Consider the following 24624-nt stretch of genomic DNA (forward strand, 5'->3'; position numbering starts at 1 on the left):
TTCAATTCTCCAAGCCACCACTATTTGGTTCCAAATTCAAGTAAGTTTTTGGTATTCTAATCTAATCTCAATTAAATTATATTAGATATTGGTGGAGATTTTTAGTCTATTATTGATATGATTGTTGATATGTTTTATGTTAGTATACTCATTTTATAATTGAAATTTAGATGGAATTTTTGTTTATTGGTTGATTGGTATATGTTTTGTGTTTTTGGTTAAATGTGTAGTTTAGAAATAAGAAATATGGAAAGATTTTTCAAGCCAAAGCCAATAGCACCATCTACTTGTTCGGGTAGTTCGAGCTCAAGACAAAATGAGTGTGACATTGATTTTAATAATCTTGAGAGAGACCCGGGAAAAAGAATTCGAATGAAGGACTATCCTTCTAATATTCAAGATGAGGTCCGCAGAGCATATTTGCAAATGGGACCTTGTAGGCCTACAAAGTATGAGTTCCCATACACTTTGCATGCAAAGAAAAAGCGACGATTTGTTGTTTCGTGGTTTGAAGAATATGATTGGTTGGAGTATAGTATATCTAAAGATGCGGCATTTTGTCTTCATTGCTATCTCTTTAAATTCAACTTTTCACAATTAGGAAGCGATGCCTTCACTGGGGTAGGCTTTAAGAAATGGAAGAATGCAAGAGAATGTTTTGACAAACATGTTGGTCCTATTGGTAGTTTCCACAATAAAGCTAGAGAAGCGGCTAGTTATCTAATGAACCAAAAGACACATATTGAAGCAGTTGTGATCAAACAATCAGAAGAAGAGTGTATGAAATATCGTCTTTGCTTGAATGCATCAATAGATTGTACTAAGTTCTTGTTGCGACAAGGCCTTCCTTTTCGTGGCCGCGATGAAAGTGAAACTTCGAATAATAGGGGGAATTATTTAGAGCTCTTGCAATTCCTTGCGGATCATGATGAGAAAATAAAGGAAGTTGTGTTGGAAAATGCTCCGGGAAATCTCAAGCTAATAGCTCCTTCAATTCAAAAAGATATTGTCAATTCATGTGCCTTCGAAACTATTAAGGCTATTATGAAAGAAGTGAAAGAGAGTAAATTCTTTTCTATAATGGTAGATGAATCACGTGATATTTCAACAAAGGAGCAAATGGCGGTGATTTTGCGTTATGTGGACAACAAAGGTCAAGTAATTGAAAGGTTCGTGGGAGTCCAACATGTTGCCGAAACAACTTCAAGTAAACTAAAGGAGTCCATTGATGAGTTCTTGAAACTACATGATTTGAGCTACTCCAACCTACGAGGTCAAGGTTATGATGGTGCGAGTAATATGAGAGGTGAGTTCAATGGCCTTAAAAGAAAAATTTTGGATGAAGAAAGTTGTGCATTCTATGTTCATTGTTTTGCTCATCAACTACAATTAGCTCTTGTTGCCGTAGCAAAGAAAAACTCCGATGTTGCCGCTTTTTTCACATTGACTAATAGTTTGGTAAATGTTGTTGGATGCTCATGTAAGCATCGTGATGCACTTAGAGAGAAACAACAAGAAAATCTCTTGAAAGCTATTAAAAATGATTGTCTTGAAACGGGGCAAGGGTTAAATCAAGAAACTAGTCTCAAACGTGCTGGGGATACACGGTGGAATTCACATTATGGTGCTTTGATTAGTTTGATTACAATGTTCTCATCTGTGGTGGATGTGCTTGACATGATTGTTGAAGATTGCTACAATGATAGTGCTGGTGAAGCAAAAAGGTTATTAAAAGATTTACAATCTTTTGAGTTTGTGTTCCTCCACTTTTTGATGAAATCCATATTAGGAGTTACAAACGATTTGTCACAAGCATTGCAAAAAAAAGATCAAGAGATTGTGAATGCAATGGCTTTAGTCAAGACATGTAAAGAACAACTACGTTGCATGAGGAATGATGAAAATTTTGATCTTTTGGTTGATAAAGTATCATCTTTTTGTGTTGAACATGAAATTGAGGTGCCTAATATGGATGATTTATATGTCATTCAAGGGAAGTCATTGCGTAAGGCTCCAAGAAAGACCAATCATCATCATTACAAAGTGGAGCTCTTTTTCAAGGTCATTGATTTCCAACTTACAGAATTAGATGATCGCTTCGTTGAAGGTAATACCGAATTGCTTATTTGCTTGGCATGCTTGAGTCCGAATGATTCATTTGTAGCTTTTGATAAAGAGAAGCTTGTTCGCCTTGCTCATATGTATCCTAAAGATTTCACGGATCGAGATAGATCGGCACTTCAAGATCAACTTGATATTTACATTCATTTTGTGCGTTCTGATAATGATTTTTCTCAATTGCGGGGAATTAATGAGCTTGCTAAGAAAATGGTGGAGAAAGGGTTGCATCGAACATTTGCATATGTATATTTGCTTGTTCAGTTGGCTTTGGTTTTACCGGTTGCAACTGCTTCAGTGGAGAGGGCATTTTCCGCTATGAATATCATTAAGGGTCCACTTCGCAACAAAATGAGAGATCAATGGTTGAGTGACAGCTTAGTTGTTTACATTGAGAAAGACGTTTTTTCATGTATTGGTAATGAAGCTATCATGGAACATTTTCAGACCATGAAACCTCGTCGTGGACGCTTGAATTAGGATTTTATAGCTTGTAATATTGTTATGCAAATGATTTTTGAATAAAATGTATTATATTTAACTTTTCAATGTTATTTTTGTCTATAAATTTTTTAACCTTTATTATTGGGACCCCCGAGTTTAAAATCTTGGATCCGCCACTGATTACGCATACAGCATAATATAGTCAAATAAGAGGACTACATTAGATTATAAATATAGAATATACATTATGTAGAACCATATAAATTTGTATGTGGAGGCTACAGCTACAGCTACGGCTACAGATCGAAACTGTGGCTGTTCAAATGGAAGATGGGATCGTCGCCTTGTCTCCTTGAGTTGTGTGACCTGATCTCTTTGGAGACACTTGATTCAAGACTTGGAGGACCACAAACAATGACACCCACATCAACGTGACCACAATCCTTGGATATGGTTCCAAAAATTTCTGCATTCGATAAAAAGTAATCAGAACATGTACTAAATTGGAACAAATTTCTCGCGTCGGTCTTTTGCATCTGGAGAAATATACGTCATTGTTGCTGCAGTACACGTGTATTAAAAACTAAATCCGACATTTCAAGGAGGGAGGCATGTAAGAACAAGTTTATAGCCTCTTAAACGAAGAATGTAGATTCAACCAATCAAATCACAACTTGTACAAATCAATCAATAAGAAAGCCTTAGAATGAAAACCTTAAACACTTGCAGAATTCGATCCTAATGATGAAGCCATTGCAGGTCTTTGTGCTCAAAACCTTCTCCTCTTTAACAAAAACAATAGCTCTTCCAATCAATAGGACTTGGAACAATAATAAGCCGAGAGATTGCAAGAGCAGTGGTTTGAGCTTTATATATATTCCTCTGATTATTCCCTATCAGAATTAATCTAGGATTTAAACTATACAAACCATAATGAATTATGAGTTTAGTAGAGTCCTAGCACTAAGTTCCAATCCCAAAAGGATTGAATCACTCTTAATTCTGTTATCCCAAAATACTTGGGATAACTAATAGTTTTTAATCAAGACTTTTCTACATCAATCTCAAATACAACTGGTCCCAACATACGTTTCATACTCATAATCTTATAAGGCATACCTTTGAAGTTTGGTCTTGCACCATAACAAATGCTGGCTAACTTCGAAAGATTTTCTTGGTGTGAATCGAAATCATGGAGTCCACCAGTTTCTTCATGCCCTGCCTTGCATATATATGACCTATTGTCACCACATTGTTCCTCTGTTGAAGTTCTTCTCTCCCAAAGATGTCATAAACCAACCACAAGACCCCAAAGATAACCACACTTATAACCATACAGAGTAGCAACAGAAACCCTTTGTATCACCATGCGGATATACTGTACAGGTTTATGTAGAAGATATCCAACAAACCCAATACAATAACAAAGTCTGCCACCGATGAGATAACATATAGTCCAGACCATGTATTATGTCCGGTGCCAACCAAAACAGACATGCTAAACCTTTTCGATGAAAGAGGACAACGAGGAGGAAACAGATAAAGATCGTATATTTAGTTAGTTCTGCTTGTATTATCTCTTTAATACGGAGGCAATATATACATCCACAACTTGTGGTACAAGAAATTATATAGTAGAGTTCAACCTAAATTAGGAAGGAATCCCCTCTAATTTAGGAATCCCCTCTAATAGTAGAGTACAAGATACATTCCAAAACTAATTGATTGATGACTCACGTCGACATTGCCCCAAGTTGGTGCGTAGATATCTCCTAGGCCTAACTTGTCAAGTGAGTCACAAAACCTTCTAGCAAGACTGCATGTGTTAAGATATCCGCAAGTTGTTCCCTTGTCTTAACAAATGGAAAATCAACCAACTTAACATCTAGCTTCTCTTTGGTGAAAGTTCTATCTGCCTCCACATTCTTGGTTCTATCATGTTGTACAAGTTTGTTAGCTATTTTTCTTGCTGCTTGATTATCACAATCCAACATCATAGACCTTTCGGGTTTGAACTTTATCTCAGTAAGAAGAATTCGCAGCCACAAAAGCTCACAAATACCATGAGCCATTCCCTTGTACTTGGCATTTGCTCCTCACCACAACATTTTATTTCTTACTTCTCCAGGTCACAAGATTTCCAGCTACGAATGTGAAGTAATATGATGTAGACTACCGGTCAGCGATATTCCCTGCCCAATTTGCATAAATGTACCATTTTACTTCCATATGTCCACATTTTCTATACATTAACCCCTTCCCTAGAGCTCATTTTAAGTAACTCATAATTTGTATTACTGCTGCCATATGGTCTTCACTCGGAGCATGCATAAACTAATTGACTATACTCACTGCATCAGTGATATCTGGTCGAGTAAGTGACAGATAAATTAATCTATCCACTAACCTTTGATACATCTCGTTATTGGTTGGAACTTGATCTTGATAAGATGGCAAGATGACGATTTTGCATAATTGGTGTATCTGCTGGCTTACACGCCATCATACCTATTTTAGATAAGAGGTGCAATACGTACTTGAATTGTGACAAGCATATCCCTTCACGAGACCGAGCCACTTCGATTCCCAGGAAATACTTGAGTCCTCCTAAGTCGTTCATCTCTAATTCAGAAGACAAGTATCCTTGTAGTCTTTCCATCTCTTTTGTATTTGCCTATGACAATCATGTCATCCGCATATATGATAAGCAAAGTCACTTTACCATCCTTACAGTTGATGAATAAAGTGTGATCAGAATTTCCTTGTCAGTATCCATATTTTTTCATAGCTTGATTGAACCTCCCAAACCACCCTTTAGGTGGCTGCTTAAGGCAATATAATGCTTTCCGAAGTTTGCACACCTTCCCACTAGAGTTTGCTATACCGTACCCTAGTGGAAAGTCCATGAATACTTCTTCCTCTAAATCTCCATGTAGAAAATCATTTTTTACATCAAATTGTCTCAAAGACCAATCAAAGTGAGCCACCAAAGACAATAGAACTCTAAAAAATTGGAGCAAAGACTTCCTGATAATCAACACTAAAAGTTAGCGTGTATCCCTTTGCCACCATCCTTGCCTTGTATCTATCAATAGTTCCATCTACCTTGTGTTTAATGGTAAACACCCATTTACAACCCATCGGTTCTTTGCGGCGTCACTTTCCATGTATTGTTTCTTTACAAAGCCTCCATTTCAACTGCATTGCCTCTATCCACTTCAGATCCTTCAAGGGGTTCTCTACTCTTGTGGGTATTTTTATATCTTCCATCTTTTGGACTAATGCATAGTAAGGACATAATGTGCAATTGAATATCGCACATTTCCCTCCAGAGAGTACATGTTGGTGGCTTTCCTTGGTTTTGTCTATACATGAACAGGTTTAGTTCTTTCAAAGTTAGTACTTACCTCAAGGATATCCAGTTGATCTTGGATAGGTACGCAAAGAGTGAGAGAAGAGGGGCTATCGTGTACACCATGTTAATTAGATGGATTAGATATGAATCCTTGGTGTTGACCATTCTGGAAGCTATGCAAGGTAGGGTGGGTTCGGTTCCATTCAGTTTTGTTTTTGGCCAAAACCGAAAACTGAACAGAAATTACTGTTCCATTTGGTTTTCTATCGGTTTTTTTCGGTATCGTTTTTGGTTGGTTCAGTTGTTTTTGGTTCGGTTCTGGCTCAATTCCTTTTTATTTATTTATTGTGGCAATTCAAAGTTTGGCAAATTCTTAAAGGGCAGATGGAGGTAGAGATTAAAATGAAGAAACAAAAACCATTACAACTGTTGAACCTCAATCACACAGTGTCATTGTCAAATACGAACCAACACATTGAGTTGATGCCCACTGTGTTTAATCAAATCAAGTATTCTCAATCCCTTGTGGTTGATTTTCTTAATAATTTGTTTTATATTTGTGACCCTAAAAATTACAAAGCCCACGTGGCGCGCAGCCCAAGTAACTAATGAGCTAACTATGTCCTTCGGTTGATGCAGGGTGTGCCAACTCGTTGGCCGAGCTCGGCCTAGGAGTAAAATTTGCTGATGTTGCGTTGAACGCGCTACTGATTTCTTGATCTTGCAACTACGATTGAGGAAGGAACACGTCTCGGCCTTCGGGTTCTTGAGCCTGAAGATAAGGCTGCTAGTTCTACGAAGTTCATGAATCATCGGCGTCGGGTTCGGTCACGATGATTATATTTGTAAGAGTATAAGTACGTCGAACCGGCTCTAAATTATATGGACATAGGTACTCAAAAGAGATGTATGTCTTGATGGTAAATGTGGTTCGACTGTCAAAATACCGAACTCTGAAACTCACTTGTGAGTATCCAATCATAAAACCACTCGGCGTTCAATGCGCCGAATGCAGTAACTTGTAACACCTCACTTCGCCGAGAAGGCTAATAAGATGACCTTTGCTAACAAGGATTCCGAAACCCTTCTCGACTGAGACTTGGATAGGTAACCAGTTGGCCTCGACGTAGTGCTGTTTATCCAAACTGAAGGTGCTCCTTGGTCGGCTGATTCTACAGCAACAATGTTGTTTATCCAAACAGAAGATGTTCGCCAGTTGCCTTCACAGTGCTGTTTATCCAAACGGAAGATGTGTTGCGTAGGGCAGTTGTGTGTTGAATTAGAGGGGGCTCCAAATGTCATCCGCCGCTTTGTATTTATAGGGACATGCCTTGATGAACACACTGTGAAGTTGTTGACGTGACTTGGAGTATCCAATTGAAATAAATAATATTCCTATGAATATTATTCCAAGGGAGCAAAGCCACACTTTGATAATTGTCATCCACTTAAGATAACCATGCAATCATATCAATTTACAAGCACATGGAACTCTTCCCATAGCATCCCAAATAACCATGCAATGTTTAAACCCATACTCACGTCCAAGTGCATGCATTACCAAAGTCCGAGCATTTTAGTCCTTGTTGTGCTTTTCCCTTCCTTGGTAGCCTAATCTAAGCAAAAGACTCCTTCTTCCACTCATTTGTACAGGTGCAACCATGCAATGCCACGCTAATTGCTCATCAATTGCAATATTTATTTTATTCATCATTATCATATGCTACGACTTTATCACCTAGTTGTGTTCCAGATAATGGTAAGTCTAGATAATTTAATACTATTAAGAGATAATCATTATGATTAAAACCATAATATTATCCTTTAATAATATTGAAAATTAAATTAACCAATTTGTCATCCAACGGTCTAGAACTCAGCTTATTCAACGACCTTGATTACTTGAGCTGATGAAGTAAAATCGGGTCTAAACAATATTATATGAAAAGTGATTCCAAGAAACAAAAACCACATCTTTACCGACAAAGAGGTAGAGATTAAAATGAAATAACTTAAAAAATGATGAGATGGTGAACCATGAAAGGATTGTGGCATGCTGCAGACTGCAGTGATGCGAGGTTGCGGGGCTATAAGGCTGTGGGGCAGTGCCGGCAAGAGTGGAGTGGTGACTAACTGGGAGTGAAGGAGGCGTGGTGGGGTGAGAGAGACACAGAGGTCACATAGCTCAAAAGGCAAATGTGGAATTGAAGTCTGAAGAGAAGAAACGCCTAGAGTGGGTGTAGACACCGAAATTTCAGTGAAATAAATGTTAACCAATGCATTAAAACTACATCACACATTCATTTCACCTAGAAACTCCATTCATTTCACCTACATTACACATTTACTTCACCTACCAACTCCACTTATTTCACCTATAACATCCACTCACTTCACCAAAAAAATGGATGGTGGTGATTCACTCCCAAAGCCTATAAATAGGCTTCTCCATCAAGAGAAAAGAGGAGGAATTTACATCACACTAAAACCTTGAAGCTTTGAAACTCTAAAGCTCTCAAGCAAATCCCGAAGGATCAAGAAAGCACTCTTGGTTCTTCGTCAAATCCTCCTCCAAGATCAAGCCCCAATGGCCCTTGAAGAACTTCCACCAACTCAAGATCAAGCCTCGACGGCCCTTGAAGAAAGTGTTCATCGTTCATCATCCATTCATCCTAAGATCAAGCCCCAACGACCCTTTTGATCAACAACCTCAACAAATCCACACATCCAATCGTTCTTCAAGATTAAGCCCAAAAGCCCTTGAAGATCCACTCATCCATCAACCTTCAAGATCAAGCCCAAAAGCCCTTGAAGAAATCCGCACAACCATTATTCAAGATGAAGCCCAAAAGCCCCCTTGAAGACCCGTTCATCAACCTTCAAAGATCAAGCCCTGAAGGCCCCTTGAAGAAACTTCCCTCAACCTTCAAGATCAAGCCCCAATGGCCCCTTGAAGAAACTTCAAACCGTTCATCCAAGATCAAGCCTCGACGGCCCTTGGATCAATCGCACATCCACAAATCAACACCTTACAGAGATCGAATCAGAGGATCAAATTACAAAGAGATTGTAACTCCAAAATCATTAATTAATACAAAATATATTTTGTACACATGTTCTTGTTTCAGGAATTTCCGTGTTCACAAATTTGGCACGCCCGATGGGATAATCTCTACCTTTCATCTCTTTCTTCGTTCAAGAAAACCAAAGCACACCTCCAAAATCAATGGCATCAAGCAAGGGACAAGCCGTTCTTGCAACCACCAAGGGAAGAAGCATGAGCATTTCCACCACAAATGGAGCATCCATTGGTGCCACAACCACTCCTCAACATGCCGCTGCAAAGTTGATACCGCTAAGCAAGCAAGAGGAGCATCAAAGGTGTGAGTCGGTCATCAACCTGACCTTGCTAGGGGCACCAAAGCATGCTGCTGAGGCGCACAAGATGACATCCCAAAATGGCCAATGGGGTTCTTCATCAGCACCCTGGATGTCTGAAGGAAAGTCGTGTCTATTGGTTGCACAAGTCATGACCATCGGCGTCACCTCTGTTGAAGAACAACTGGCTCAAATGAGTGAAGCAATTGCAAAGCTCACACGAACTGTGGAAGAGAAGGATTTGCAGATCGCCGCACTCATCAACCAACTAGATGCGCGACTCGACGTGAAAGTTGACCCAAATGTTGGTCCATTAAAGAAAAAAGTCGACGAAGAAGAGGAGCCTCCAGCGGAGAAAGTCGAAGAGAAGCTGAAGCTAGACCAAGCAACGGCGTTCATGGGATCTCTCTCTATCCAGCAGCTACAAGAGATGATTGCAAGCATCATCAAGACACAATACGAAGGAAGCTCACATGACTCCGTACTATACTCAAAGCCTTACTCTAAGAAGATTGATGTTTTGAAGACGCCAAGGGTTACCAGCCCCCAAAATTCATGCATTTCGATGGAAAAGGCAACCCAAAGCAACACGTCGCCCATGTCATTGAAACTTGCAACAATGCTGGGACGGAGGGAGACTACCTCGTCAAACAGTTCGTGCGCTCTCTGAAAGGTAACGCCTTTGACTGGTACACCGACCTCGAACCCGAGTCTATGAACAGTTGGGATCAGCTAAAAAGGGAATTTCTCAACCGCTTCTACAACACTTGTCGCACTGTGAGCATGCTAGAGCTGACCAGTACGAAACAGTGGAATGATGAACCTGTCATCAACTACATCAATAAATGGCATTCATTAAGCCTGGATTGCAAAGATCGGCTTTTTGAAACCTCCACCATTGAAATGTGTGTTCAAGGCATGCAGTGGGGACTACACTACCTCCTTCAAGGCATTAAACCACGAACATTTGAGGAGTTAGCCACCGACGCCCATGATATGGAGTTAAGCATCACCCGTCATGGGAAGAAAGAACTGATCGCTGACTACAAGAACAACAAAGTTTGGGGCCAAAGGTGGATAAGGTTGCGTGGAAACCCACCAAGGAAGCAATGACGGTCAACACAACTCCAGTCAAAATCCATGCACGAGGCAAGGCGATTCAAACTGAAGCTTTTCGTGATCAAGAGATGCGTAGACGTACTTTGAAGGAGCTTGAGGAGAAGACTTATCCATTCCCCGACTCTAATGTGGTTGCCATGTTGAAAGACTTGCTTGACAAAATGGTGATTGACCTACCTGAGTGCAAATGGCCGGAAGATATGAACCGTACTGACAGTCCAAGGTACTGTAAATTCCACCGCTTCATCAGTCATCCGACGGAAAAGTGCTTCGTGCTAAAAGATCTCATCATGAAGTTGGCTCAGAAAGGGATCATCGAGCTCGGTTTTAATGATGTGGTGAAGTCAAACTATATCACCGTCACTTCTGGCTCTTTCAACTCAAAATCTTCACCTCAACCGCTGGGGGCATGCTCTAAAACCATGTCAGTTAAGTCAAGTGAAGTTGAAGGATGGACTTATGTCACTCCAAAGAAAATGCACAAGAAACATACGTCTCCTCCACAAGTTCACCAATTGGAAAGGGGGCAAAGCAGCTACGGTCAACCTTTAAAGCTACATGAAAGTGTTGAGGATGATGAAATTATGACACGAAGATCGTCCGTTGCCATCATGATGCGCGATTTCTTCCCCAAAGACTTCTTCAATCACTCAGTCAAGACTCCTTGCTATGAAGATTGCAAGGAATGCCTCTCTAAGATCATTTGATAAATTTAAAAAGCTCCTCGTTCGCACGAGCCTAAAAGGCGACAACCAAACGCTCCTTGCCTGCACGAGCTGGAACTGCAAACGGCACCAAAAGCTCCTTGCCTGCACGAGTTGAAATTGCAAACGACACCAAAAGCTCCTGGCCCGCAAGAGCATAAACTATGTACGGTAAAATCACCATCAAAACCATCACTCATTTGAACTACGTCATGACTTGATCCCTCCTTAACCGAGGGTACGTAGGCAACTTGAAACTTCAAAACTTCGAGTACAGTCATGTCACCAACAAAAAAACACAAACACTTTGAAGAATAAAAAGCAAATTCAAAATATGAGTACTTTATTTCTTTAAAGGAATGATTCGGTCACAAAGCCGTATTACAAAGGTGAGCATCACACCAACGTCATCACCGAGGAAAGTTGTGACCAAAAGGCACTACACAGCATAAACTCGCTGTAGTCTTTTGCACAACCCCACACGATAAAAATGACGCATTGGAACGAGCTCCAAGCAGCAACGGCAAAGAGCCCACGGCAAGTAGCAAGGTCAGTGTGCACGGCAACGTCACCGCCGAGAAAAGTTATGACCAAAAGGCACTACACAGCATAAACTTGCTGCAGTCTTTTGCACAACCCCACACGATAAAAGTGGCGCACTGGAACAAGCTTCAAGCAGCAGCGGCAAAGAGCCCATGGCAAGCAGTAAGGTTAATGTGCACAGCAACGTCACCGTCGAGGGAAAATCGTGACCAAAAGGCACTACACAGCGAAATCTTGCTGTAGTCTTTTGCATAGCACCACGAGGTAAAAAATGACGCACTGCAACAAGCACCAGGCAAAGAGCACAGTTTAACCCACATTCTGCTCACTCCGTCACCGATGGCAAATTCACAAGAAGCTACCACCAATTGTGAACATAGGTAATCCGTCAAAACAGCAAGGAAATCCATGAATGCGGTGAACACCTGTAATAAATAAATAAATAAAAAATACAATTTTCTTTGTATAAAAAAAAAAAAAAAATTTCCCAATTCAAAAAATAAAATTAAAAAATAAAAAAAGATACTTACATATATATATATATGTATATAATATGTAAACAGCCTCCATTGAGTGGTTGATAGCAAGTTTGGCTCTATCTCAACGAGCCCAACGAGCACACAACTCCAACCTTCCTCGTCAATTACCAACTGGGCCAGCTGTTGGGTCGAGGCAACTTTGATAAGGTCTACAAAGCCCAATCCCTCATCATACTCACATAGCCGTCACTCTTCTTGGGCCTACTATGCCCTCCACCTCATCCGCTTCACCCTCAAGTACCAGCTCACTGTTAAGGAGCGCAACCTCCTCTCCGTCGACATGACTTTGGCTCCTCTCTTTTCGGAGCTGTTAATCATCCTTTCCACTGCCTCACTCTCGTATCATACATCGTCAGCAGCTTCCTACTAGTCTTGAACGAATTCCAGCTCTGATTCCTGGCCGCTATGAAGTAGCTGTGTCTTTAAACTCCCCGTCTTGTACGACAAACTAAAGAAGGGGAAATCTGAACTCACTTGAGAAGAGGATTCATGATTGTGCAGCTAAGAAGAGGATAAGAGGTCGATGCCAATATAATCAAGGCAGGTATGGTTTGACTGTGAGAGATGGTAGTACTTTTTAGCTTATATCCAATCAACTTCCGCAGTCTTATGGTATTTGGGATAAACATTGGTGAAGTCAATGAAGGACTCGTGCAAAGACGGGAGAGACTCGTGGTTGGTGAACACTATGTTTGGGAATATAGATGATGAAGCAGCAGCCATGCCGTCGCAGGAGTACATGGACAAGACGCAGGTCCGACAGAACTACCAGAATCTCTGGCACCTCTCACTAACTCCGGTGACGATTCGAATGCGATGGACCAGGCGATGTAGCTGGGCACACCAGTCCCGACCATTATCAAATTTGAACGAGGATCCTCTCTGCCTTTTCTCCGCCATCTATGAGCCTAGCAACTGCATCGTGCACTCTCGTCTCGACCGACAACAACAGGGAGTAGCAAACTAGTGACCTCAGAGAGATGGCAAGTTCACGAGTAGCTGGAAGATTGATGATGAGGTGATGTTGATGTACGAGGGGTAGTTGGTGGAACACGGCAAGGCACTTCTTCCTCTCCATCCATGTAGCTCCACGCCTACATCCAAGCCTGCAAGTCCCTTAGCTTCACTTTGGCTACCATGATCGAAGTTGGCAAAGAACTTTAGCACCGCACCTCAGTTGCAACTCCGTCTCTTGCCTCCCGTTGCTCTAAGCTCTTCTGCATTTCTCCCTGCACCATGTGGGGATATATAGAATGGAAAGGGAAGGTGTTGGCCGACAAAGAATAAAAAATAATAAAAAAATATAAGGTTTCAGGAATGGTGCATGGCACCATGCGAAGGGTTTTAGACTTTTTGGTGGGATAAAGTTGCAGGACAAAAGTACATGTTCAAAAGCGACCCATTAATACATTTGACATAAGTTCCCGCATGCCAATTCAAAGGTGGAGCTCACATTTTTCTAAAGAGGAATGATATCCTATGCAAATTCAAGCACCCACTAAGGAACCCAGCCATGCCATCTTCAAGCCACTATTCACAAGTGCATGCTACTATTAGCAAGTCAAAAAGAAAGAAAAGAAAAAAAGGGCGGTGGCGACAAAATCATTGAAAGATAGAAATAAAAATGGGGATGATGGTGCATCAGACACCATCTAAAAAAAAAAAGAGAAAAGAAAGGTTATTGGATGGTGCACGGCATCAGTTAAAAAAAAAAATAAAAAATGAACACATCTTAATGTGTTTTGTTTGTACTTAGCACAATACGCTGAATGAAATAAAGCATGTCTATTGATATCTCCGAAAAAAATTACAAATGCGTACAAAAAAAAAAAAATAAAGAAAGAGAGAAAAAAAAGAAAAAAAAAACCATTACTTGGTGAAACCCCAGGAGTGGGAGGCATTGAAGATAGATTATTCAAAGCCTCAATACTTGGTTGAACGCTAGATGACGAAGGCAAAAGGTGCCTCTGGAAGAAAGCTACAAACCTCTGATGGTCACTTTGAATCCGACCTTCAGATTCTTGCAGCTGATCAAGCTTCCTCTTCATGCTCGTCGAATAATTATTTGCAAGCATGTGCAAATCTCTATTCTCGCGCTTAAGCTGTCTAATCTCTTGTCTAAGATTTTCCACCTTGGCCGTCAATGATTCAACTTGACGGGTTCGAGCAAGTAGGCGTTGGCCCATGTTGGACATAGAGCCCGCACACTGAACACTGAGAGCTAGGGACTCTTGAACGGCCAACTCATCGGACCGTCTTGAAAGCAGCCTATTATCTCTAGGAGTGAGGAGGTTCCTAGCTACTACTGTAGCCGTTGTGGCATCCCTCATCACGGAGTCTTCACCTGTAAGAGGGCCATTGGAAGATAAGAAAGACGAGCACCATATATTACCCTGACGCGGCGCACCTGTATCACCGCTGAGACTCAAATCTAAGCAAATGTTAGATGGGTTAGCCATTTTCAAAGATGTTAGAAGAAAAGGGTTGGATGGAGTAAAATCTAAAAAAAAAATACATCGGAGACGATTTTCACGAGCAGGCAATCTTCAAAGTGTGCATGTTGGATGTGATCGATACCTCTATAAAAGGAGAGGCAACACAGCCACCAATTCAAAAAAAGTCGAAGAAACACCACTCTTCAAATCTTAAAAGCCGGATTTTCTTGCGTAAAGTTCATCAACGCTTTTCAGACGCAATCTCAGCTTTTCAGATAACGCGTGCAACTTTGTCAAAGATCTCTGACAAAGTTGAAAACGCGTGGAGTTCACTATCCCAACTACCACACTTTTGCCGACAAGCGTGGGTGACAAAGCCGCACCCGCACCACTACCTGCTATTAAAATCCCTATATATGTCAACATTCATGGCAAGGCATACATCCAAAAACGCATGACTCTTCTTCTTGGCCAAGAATGTAGCTGCAACCAAATCTCTCAATATGCCCAGTTTTCTTCTTCCCTGAAAACACCTATTCAACCAAGTCTTCAAGAGCAAACGTATCTCATATCATTAGGGTCGAAAGCAAGAGTATCTCATAGCATGCCTTTTCCTCGTCCTTTCCTTTGTTCTTGTTCTTCCTTGCAAGACAAAGAGAGAGACAGCAATCAGTCGGCACTTGGAATCAAGTTTCCCGTTTGGAACCGACTGCCTGGAACCCCTTCCCTGATTGCTTACCCAGCACTGCTCTCAAGTACTCATCTTCAACTGTTGATGTACCCCCAAAGAAGATACCAGATGCCTAGAGAACAGATGAGGCAGGAGGAAACGGTAGATCGAAGCATGTGGAGACAAGCGCTACAAATATATGTGCTGATTCATCCGCTGCTTCTTCAAAAGAAAAAGTATCTCATATCATCAGGGGCGAAAGCAAAGGTATCTCATATCATGCTTTTTCCCTGTCTTTTCCTATGCCTTTGCTTTTGCCTGCAAGACAAGGAGAAAGAAAGCAATCAGTCCGAACCCAAAATCAAACTTCCGATCTGGAACTAATTGCCCATAACCTTTGCATGGTTGCTTACCTAGTGTTGCTCTCGAGTGCTCGTCTTCAACTATTGGTGAGTCTTGAATTCCCTCAGTGAATACTTCAGGACAGGTGATAGGATGTCGGCTCTTTACACTGAAGCTGCCAAAAGACCATTTAAAGGCAAAGGGTTGTGCACCACCTCGGCTATGCAAAAAGAAACAAGCAGAGAAGAATGCAGTACAAGGAGCTGGAACAAATCACTGTAGCACGACGCCTTCCCCCGCAGAACCGCATAATCCAGACAGAGGAGTTTAAGTCAAATCCAAGCTTGACATCATTGTTCTAATCAAAGAGCTCGATAAGCCTCAACAACCCTCCGCTGACACTGTCGCCAAAGAGCAAAGCCTCGCCGCGTGACGCCATCAAATCGCCAATACTTCTTCAAAAGCAAAAGTATCTCATATCATCAAGGTCAAAAGCAAGAGTATCTCATATCATGCTTTCTCCATGTCCTTTCCTTTGTCCTTGTTCTTACCTGCATGGCAAGGAGAAATAGAGCAATTAGCCGGCACTTGGAATCAGCCTTCTGATCTGGAACCGACTGCCTGGAACCTATTCCCTGATTGCTTACCTAGCGTTGCTCTCGAGTAGTCGTCTTCAACGGTTGATACACTTCTAGAGAAGATACCACATCTGCCTGGAGAACACCTAAGATGAGTGACAATGAAACATCAATCTTGTGGATCGTCAGCAAACGTAACAACTGCACGTGCTGATTCATCCCCTAACCTTCTTCAATATGAATTGGAAAGATTGAACAAAGAAACAGGCCATCACCTCCACCTCATGCTTGCCTGCCATGTGTCTGAATCCTGAAACCGCTCGTGGTCATATTTTCATTCAAGATCAAGCCTCAATGGCCCTTGAAGAAATCACAAGTTTGATTCAAAATCAAGTGTTCACCACCCTTGAATCAAATTCAACTCTAGATAAAAGGAGTAAGTTCAGACCTTCGGAGGAGACCAAAAAAACCTCCAGCCCAGTTCAAGATTAAGCCTGTGGAAAATCAATGATTGGAGGAAACCATAAAATCTTCCAGTCGAATTCAAGATCAAGCCCCGACGACCCTTGAAGAAATTTCCAGCCCAATTCAAGATTAAGCCTCGACAGCCCTTAGATCGACATTTACATTAAGGGACTTCAAAACGCATCTTCTACACGTGACAAGCACATGTATACGACGCGCCTTGAAGTGGGGGCATTTGTAGACACTGAAATTTCAGTGAAATAAAAGTTAACCAATGCATTAAAACTACATCACACATTCATTTCACCTACAAACTCCATTCATTTCACTTACATTACACATTTGCTTCACCTACCAACTCCACTTATTTCACCTACAACATCCACTCACTTCACCAAAAAAATGGATGGTGGTGATTCACTCTCAAAGCCTATAAATAGGCTTCTCCATCAAGAGAAAAGAGGAGGAATTTATATCACACTAAAACCTTGAAGCTTTGAAACTCTAAAGCTCTCAAGCAAATCCTGAAGGATCAAGAAAGCACTCTTGCTTCTTCGTCAAATCCTCCTTCAAGATCAAGCCCCAACGGCCCTTGAAGAACTTCCACCAACTCAAGATCAAGCCTCGACGGTTTTTGAAGAAAGTGTTCATCATTCATCATCCGTTCGTCCTAAGATCAAGCCCCAATGACCCTTTGGATCAACAACCTCAACAAATCCACATATCCAATCGTTCTTCAAGATTAAGCCCAAAAGCCCATGAAGATCCGCTCATCCATCAACCTTCAAGATCAAGCCCAAAAGCCCTTGAAGAAATCCGCACAACCATTATTCAAGATCAAGCCCAAAAGCCCCCTTGAAGACCCATCATCAACCTTCAAAGATCAAGCCCTGAAGGCCCCTTGAAGAAACTTCCCTCAACCTTCAAGATCAAGCCCCAACGGCCCCTTGAAGAAACTTTAAACCGTTCATCCAAGATTAAGCCTCGACGGCCCTTGGATCAATCACACATCCACAAATCAACACCTTACAGAGATCGAATCAGAGGATCAAATTACAAAGAGATTGTAACCCCAAAATCATTAATTAATACAAAATATATTTTGTACGCGTGTTCTTGTTTCAGGAATTTCTGTGTTCACAGTGGGTTAGGTACTATGAAATGGGATTGGACGGCTAGGGTTTTGTTAACTTTAGAAATCTTATAAAGAATTGAAGATCCAGAGTCCCTACAAATAACTTACTTGTACAATTGGAACAACACAAAGCATGTTGTCAAGTTGGCTTGAACAAAACTTTCAACCTGGAGGAAAGGGGTTCGAACTCTCAACTCCAGATTTTGAGTATTTGTATATGATTTTCCTAATTAATAATATATATCGATTCGGTTTCCGAACCACCACAATTGAAACCGAACCAACTAATTTAGGTTTGGTTCAATTTTTTTTTCGGTTCAATTTCTTTTGGTTTTGGTTCGATATTCGGTTTGGTTTTTTTCAATTTTCGATTTTTTGGACCCACCCCTAGTTCAAGGGAGAGGCCATAGCTTGCCCACTTGGGTTGTTAGAGGATGGCATAGATGGCCTAATTGGGCTATTAAGAGAGGTGGCATCAATTTGCCCATCTAAACTCTCAGTCCTATCTACGCACTTGGTCATACTCTTGGCCGTGTGGCCCGTTTGTTCATCAATCAGCCCATCTGGGCTTCCTTCACCACATAGCCCATCAAGGAATTCTTCACTTGCTGCACACCCATATAGGCAATCCTCACGGTAATTGTTTGGCCTTATTGCTTCGAGTGGCAGATCAAACCAGCCATAGTTCTTACTCTTCGTTGTCTCTCCTTGAGCAGTATGGCTGGGGAGAAAAAATAATTCATCTTCAGAGAAGTTAACATCCATAGTGACATACATGTGCCAAGTAGACAAATGATAATACCGATAGCCTTTTTGTTATGGACTAAAGCCTAGGAAAACACACTGGACTGCACACAGATCAAGTTTGCTTCGTTGGTTCTTGTGTAGATGGACGTATGCTATGCATCCAAAAACTCGTGGTTCTAGGTGAAGAGTGGAAGGGAGAGTAACATGGTCTGCAAGCATGGCCAAGGGAGTTCAAAATGAGAGAAATCGAGATGGCATGCGATTCATAAGGTAGATGGCATAGGTTATTGGATCTGTCCAATATGCCTTAGTTGCACATGCACCAATTAAGAGCGCTTGGGTAGTCTCTAAAATTTGGAGATTCTTTCTTTCTGCTATTCCATTTTATTGTGGAGTTTAAGAGTAGGTAGTTTCATGAAAGATACCGTGTTCCTTGAAGAATTGAGAAAGATCATGATTAATATATTCCTTGCCATTATCTGATTGAAAAACTTTAAGAAGAAACGAGTATTGGTTGCAAACATGGAATAAAATGTCTTGAAGATTTCACCTACGTAACTCTTATTTTAAGATACAACCATGTCACAAACCAACGTATGCCATGTTGACTAGTAACTAAAGAAGGTCCCCACACATCTGAATGAATCAACTTAAAAGGAGTTGTGCTTTTATTAAAACTTGGAGAAAAAGAAGCACGATCGCTTTTAGCTAAGGTGCAAATATTACACTTTAAGGAAGAGTCTGACATATTATTAAATATTGATGAAAGTAATTTCCTTAAATATCCAAAGGAGCATGACCTAGTCGACGATGCCACAATTGAACAATCTTCATCTTTCAATTTCTATGACTTTGAAGTTTTTTTGTACCATACTTGACCAATCCCGAAACTACTGCGCACCGGTCAACAGTATACTGTCAAGGACCCATAAAACTTTCCCTCCAACCAAGAGGCCAATCACAACGCAACACGTGTCGATATCAAAGGCCAATCACAGCGCAACATATGTCGATATCATAGGCCAATCACAGCACGACACATGTCAATGTTAGAACAAAGATAGAAACTCTCTTCTATAAAAGGGGATCATTCTCCCAGAATAATTCCTAATGTCATTTGTACTAAACTATTCACTAGAACTCACTAAAAGAGAGCTTGAACCTATGTATTTGTGTAAACCCTTCACAACTAATGAGAACTCCTCTACTCCGTGGACGTAGCCAATCTGGGTGAACCACGTACATCTTGTGTTGTTTGCTTCCCTATCTCTATTCATTTACATACTTATCCATACTAATGACCAGAGCAATCTAGTGAAGGTCACAAACTTGACACTTTCTGTTGTACCAAAGTCCTCGCCGATTTTGTGCATCAACATTTGGCGCCGTCTGTGGGAATCAAACTTATTCCTACTCGCTCCAGCTTTGTCAAGCTGGTTTCCACCATTCTTACACTTTCTTTCGACCAGGCATCCCTCTCCAACATGGGGAGCGAAGGGAGCCACATCACGTAGAACGACACCCCGTTCGCATCTAGTGCAAAGCAACGAAAGACGTTTGCTCTTCAGGCTAAAGTTGATGAGCTAGAGGCTCAGAACAACAAGATAGCGATAAAGAATGAGATCCTCCAGGAGCAGTATGAGAAGCTCATCAGGATGCTCCATGAAGCTAGGCATACTCAAACACACGAACTCATCTTCCCTATGGAAGTCAACCACCACCTGGGTGCCCCCCAACACAAGGGATCACCTGCCTTCAACATGGATATCCCTAATGGGGAGTGAGCTACTCATCAAGGTGTTGATCAACATGAGACTTCTCTCGACCCAGCTACTTCGACCTGAAGCAGGAGAAGTGGAGGAAGGTATCTTTTTGTAAAAGGAGCGGAAGGATAGAAAGTCGTTTATCGCGACTGTTGGGACTTCCTGAGGCAATGTCGAGAGAACCCCATCCACATAAGCTTGAAGGTCAATGACCCAAGGGTTTCTGAAAGATTTTGTCCCCTCCCATGTCCTAAGCCAGCTGCCAATTTAGGGAAGGAGCGACAAGTCCTAGAGGAATATGAAGGTACGGAGGACTCGGGGGTATTTTGACAAGCTCGCCCTGGAAGTTAGTACGGTGAGTCTAAAGAAAAATCTCATGCTCTTGATCAAGCTTTCCTATTTCCAAGAGGAGATGGAGACTTACGAAAGAAGGATCCAGCAGTACCTGACTCTACTCAGGACCCTTTTGTCCTACAACTCTTTGAGGAAGTAAACAAGTTGAAGGCCGAACATCAGGCCGAAATACCTGACTGGAACCAACCCAGGCCTGGCCTTCTTACAAAGAGGATCCTCGACACCCCTTCCAAGCAACGACAAAGCAGAAGCTTGGCTTACAACTCTACACTAGAAGGGAGGACCCTATTGAACACCTTAACCTCTTTGAGTCCACCATGGCATACCAGATGCACATTCACGAAGAGCGATGTCTTCTTTTCCCCTCTACCCTCTTTGGCGGAGCTTTGAATTGGTATTGTCATCTTCCACCTGAGACGGTAGACTCATTTGAGGAACTGAGGAAACTGTTTGTCTTTCAACACATCTTCCTAACAGATTGCTTGCATTTCGCAGATGACTTGTACACTATTCGCCAGAAGCCGAACGAGTCACTACGAAAGTATGTTGGCCGCTTCAGCCATAAGTATTCTTGTTGCGCTGAGACAGATGACAAGACCGCCCTTAAACTGTTTCTTCAAGTTCATGATCAATGCTAACACTTGGAAGACTTACTCTGAGGTGATGACATAGGCTTACAACCATGCCTCCACCGAGATAAAGACATATCAAGGGAAACTCCGTACAGCCATCCCTTATCAGCAAATGGGGAGTGGAAGCCAGATCCAACCGAATGAGAAGACCTCAACCTTCCAAATGGCAGTGACGCTTCCTCCTGCCCTACCTAATACCTCGCTAAGTCAACAGGCATATCATTCTCATGGCAAGAGGAAAGACTTCCATCCTCACCAGTCTCATTTTAATAAAAAGAGTAAAGGGCATTATCGCGAAAACCAAGGGTATTGCCACGATAATGCCCACCCCTAAGCAGTCAACGCAGTGGGCCAAGCACGTGTCAAGAAGGGTCCTACCCTGAGGTATGAGACATGCACACCTTTGAACGCCACATGCATGACCATTTATCCAAGTATAGCTCACTTGATATCGAAGCCAAGGCCGAGGGAGCCAGATTACAAGTCCACGAAGAACATAGGCGTGTTTTGTGGTTACCAAGAGTGTAATAGCCATGACGACGAGAAATGTATCACCCTCAGTGATCATATTGAAGCTTTGGCACGTGAAGGAAAAATTGATCAATTCCTTTTTCACCCTCCAAGGGATAACCGCAACCAACGCCAAGTGAATGTGATATATTCCATAGCAGTGGCACACCCATATATGAATCTTCCAACAGGGCCATGAAAAACAATGAACGAACTTTGAGGCCTGGCCACCAAGTGTTTCACGTGGAAGACATCAGGGGAGGCAAGTATCAAAAGCGTAACTGGGATCCAATATGTTTCTACCCTGAGGAAGAAAGAGGTATCATCTATCCTCACAACGACCCATTGATCGTGGAGGCTCACATAGCCAACTTTGATGTACGACAAATCCTGGTGGACACAGGGGCGTTGGTCAATATCATGTTTGCTGAAGCTTTCAGAACACTTAATGTAGCTGAACACTTGCTCGATCACTCGGTTTCTCCTCTGATAAGCTTTTCCGGTGATATCGTGAAACCTTTGGGGAGCATACACTTACCTTTCACCATTGGTACAGGCCCTTACACAACCACCATCACCACTAACTTCCTGGTGGTTGACTGCCCAATGGCACACAATGTCATTTTTGGGCACACAGGCATCAATGATCTCAAGGCCACGGTATCCACACTATGTTGCTGATGAAATTTCCAACCTCCCATGGCAATGGTTACATCAGAGGAAATCAACTTAGTGCACGATCACGTTATAACACTTCAGTCAAGCAACAACACTTGCATGTACCCAAAGAAACACTTTCTATACATGACCAAGTTATAAAGACCAGCTCGGACAATGCCAACTTGGATCTTCACGGTGGTAACAATCAACCCGACGATCCTCGAGATGACTCTTTCACCCACCAAGCACAACCTGCTGAAGAGCTGGAGAAGGTCTCTATCTCAAAAGATTATTTGGACCGCATAGTGAAGATTGGCACCACTTTGTCACCACCTATTCGGTTGGCATTGATCTCTTTTTTGCAAGAGAACACTAAAGTCTTCGCCTGGTCATACGAAGACATGCCAGGTATCTCTCCCCATATCATCTGTCATCGCTTGAGTATTGATCCCAAGACTAAGTTGGTGAGACAGAAGCGAAGATCTTATGATGCTGAACGATATGAGGCAATGAAGGCAGAAGTTGAAAGACTCAAAAGCATAGGCTTCATCCATGAAGTCAATTATCCAACGTGGGTAGTAAATGTGGTCCTTGTTAAGAAAAATCCGACCAAGGAAAGTCTATTGCTTCAAAAGATCTTGTGGAGAATGTGTGTCGACTACACTGACTTAAATAAAGGATGCCCGAAGGATATCTTTCCCCTTCCTCTTATTGATAGACTTATAGACTCTACAACAGGGTGTGAACTCTTGAGCTTTATGGATGCTTACTCAGGGTACAACCAAATCCTTCTGGACCCTTCAGACCAAGAGCACACGGCCTTCATTACTGACAGAGAACTATATTGCTATAAAGTCATGCCATTCGGCCTAAAGAATGCAGGGGCGACTTATCAAAGATTAGTCAATTCAATGTTCGCTGAACAGATTGGGAAAAGCATGGAAGTTTATGTTGATGATATGTTAGTCAAAAGCAAACATGCTGACCAACACATCGCCAACTTGTTTGAAACCTTCTCCATCTTGAAGAAGTATCGAATGAGGTTGAACCCCAACAAATGCGTTTTCGGCGTGGGCTCTGGAAAATTCTTGGGCTTCATGATTAGCCAACGAGGCATTGAAGCTAACCCCGAGAAGATCAAAGTAATCATGGACATGAAAGAACCAGTAACCTCAAAAGACATCCAGAGCCTTACTGGCAAGGTGGCAGCCTTGACCAGGTTCATTTCTAAGGCCACAGACAAATGCGCTCCTTTTTTCAAAAAACTTAAGGGAAATAAGAAGTACATTACATGGACTGATGAATGTGCCGAAGCATTTAAGAACCTCAAGGAGTACATGAGTAAAGCCCCTCTGCTTTCCAAACCTGAAGTTGGTGACACCCTAATTGTCTATCTGTCTGTCTCGAATTTAGCAGTTAGTTTCGTCTTCATTCGTAGGGATGATAATATCAAACGACCTGTTTACTACGTTAGCAAGGCTCTACAAGATGCGGAGACACTATACTCCAACATTGAGAAATTAGCTCTAGCATTAGTCATGTCTGCTCGGAAACTTCGCCCCTACTTCCAAGCACACTCCATCATCATGCTTACCAATCACCCCTTCGACAAATACTTCAGGGTCCTGACACTTCGGGGTGAATGATCAAATGGGTGATAGCACTGGGAGAGTTTGACATCTCCTACCACCCAAAGCCAGTTGAGAAGGGCCAAGCAGTTGCAGATTTCATCACCAAATTCACTTATCTTGTTGACATTTCTCTTACACTTGAGGTAGTGGCTTCATCACCCCCGGAAGCCCGGAAGGTAGAACCAAACCAACAGGGCTGTGGAGTAGGACTAGTCCTGACTACCCCTGACAAAGTGGCAATGGAGTATGCTCTTCGCTTCAAATTCAAGGCATCAAATAATGAGGCCGAGTATGAGGCCCTTTTAGCAGGCATACGTTTGGCTAAACACCTTGGAGTTAAACAAATTAATATCTTTAGTGACTCCCAATTGGTGGTTAACCAGGTCACAAACAACTTTGACGCTAAGGATAACTCCATGGCAGCGTATCTTGCGCAAACGCAGCTTTTGCTCAAGCACTTCCACTACTAGATCACCCAAGTCCCTCGAGCGGCAAATAGTCA

At 41.9% G+C, this 24624-nt stretch overlaps 1 protein-coding gene across 1 annotated transcript; it reads left to right on the forward strand.

Moving 5' to 3' along the window:
- Positions 1–723: 723 nt before the first annotated feature.
- Positions 724–2615, forward strand: LOC103939442 (zinc finger MYM-type protein 1-like). Its single transcript, XM_048579435.1, has 2 exons — positions 724–2452; positions 2566–2615. The coding sequence occupies exons 1-2, from the start codon at positions 724–726 to the stop codon at positions 2613–2615; spliced, it is 1779 nt and encodes a 592-aa protein (XP_048435392.1).
- The last annotated feature ends 22009 nt before the right edge of the window (positions 2616–24624 follow it).

This window comes from the organism of the source record quoted next, unplaced genomic scaffold (assembly GCF_019419815.1).
Source record: "Pyrus x bretschneideri cultivar Hongxiangsu unplaced genomic scaffold, Pyrus_bretschneideri_v1 Contig133, whole genome shotgun sequence".
NCBI lineage: Eukaryota > Viridiplantae > Streptophyta > Magnoliopsida > Rosales > Rosaceae > Pyrus > Pyrus x bretschneideri.

What these genes read in the sequence shown, in the direction of transcription:
- LOC103939442 (XM_048579435.1), top strand. Translation starts at nt 724, where the DNA reads ATGAACCAAAAGACACATATTGAAGCAGTTGTGATCAAACAATCAGAA. An exon ending in CGCTATGAATATCATTAAGG is followed by an intron (nt 2,453 to 2,565) that starts GTCCACTTCGCA and finishes GAACATTTTCAG; the next exon opens with ACCATGAAACCTCGTCGTGG.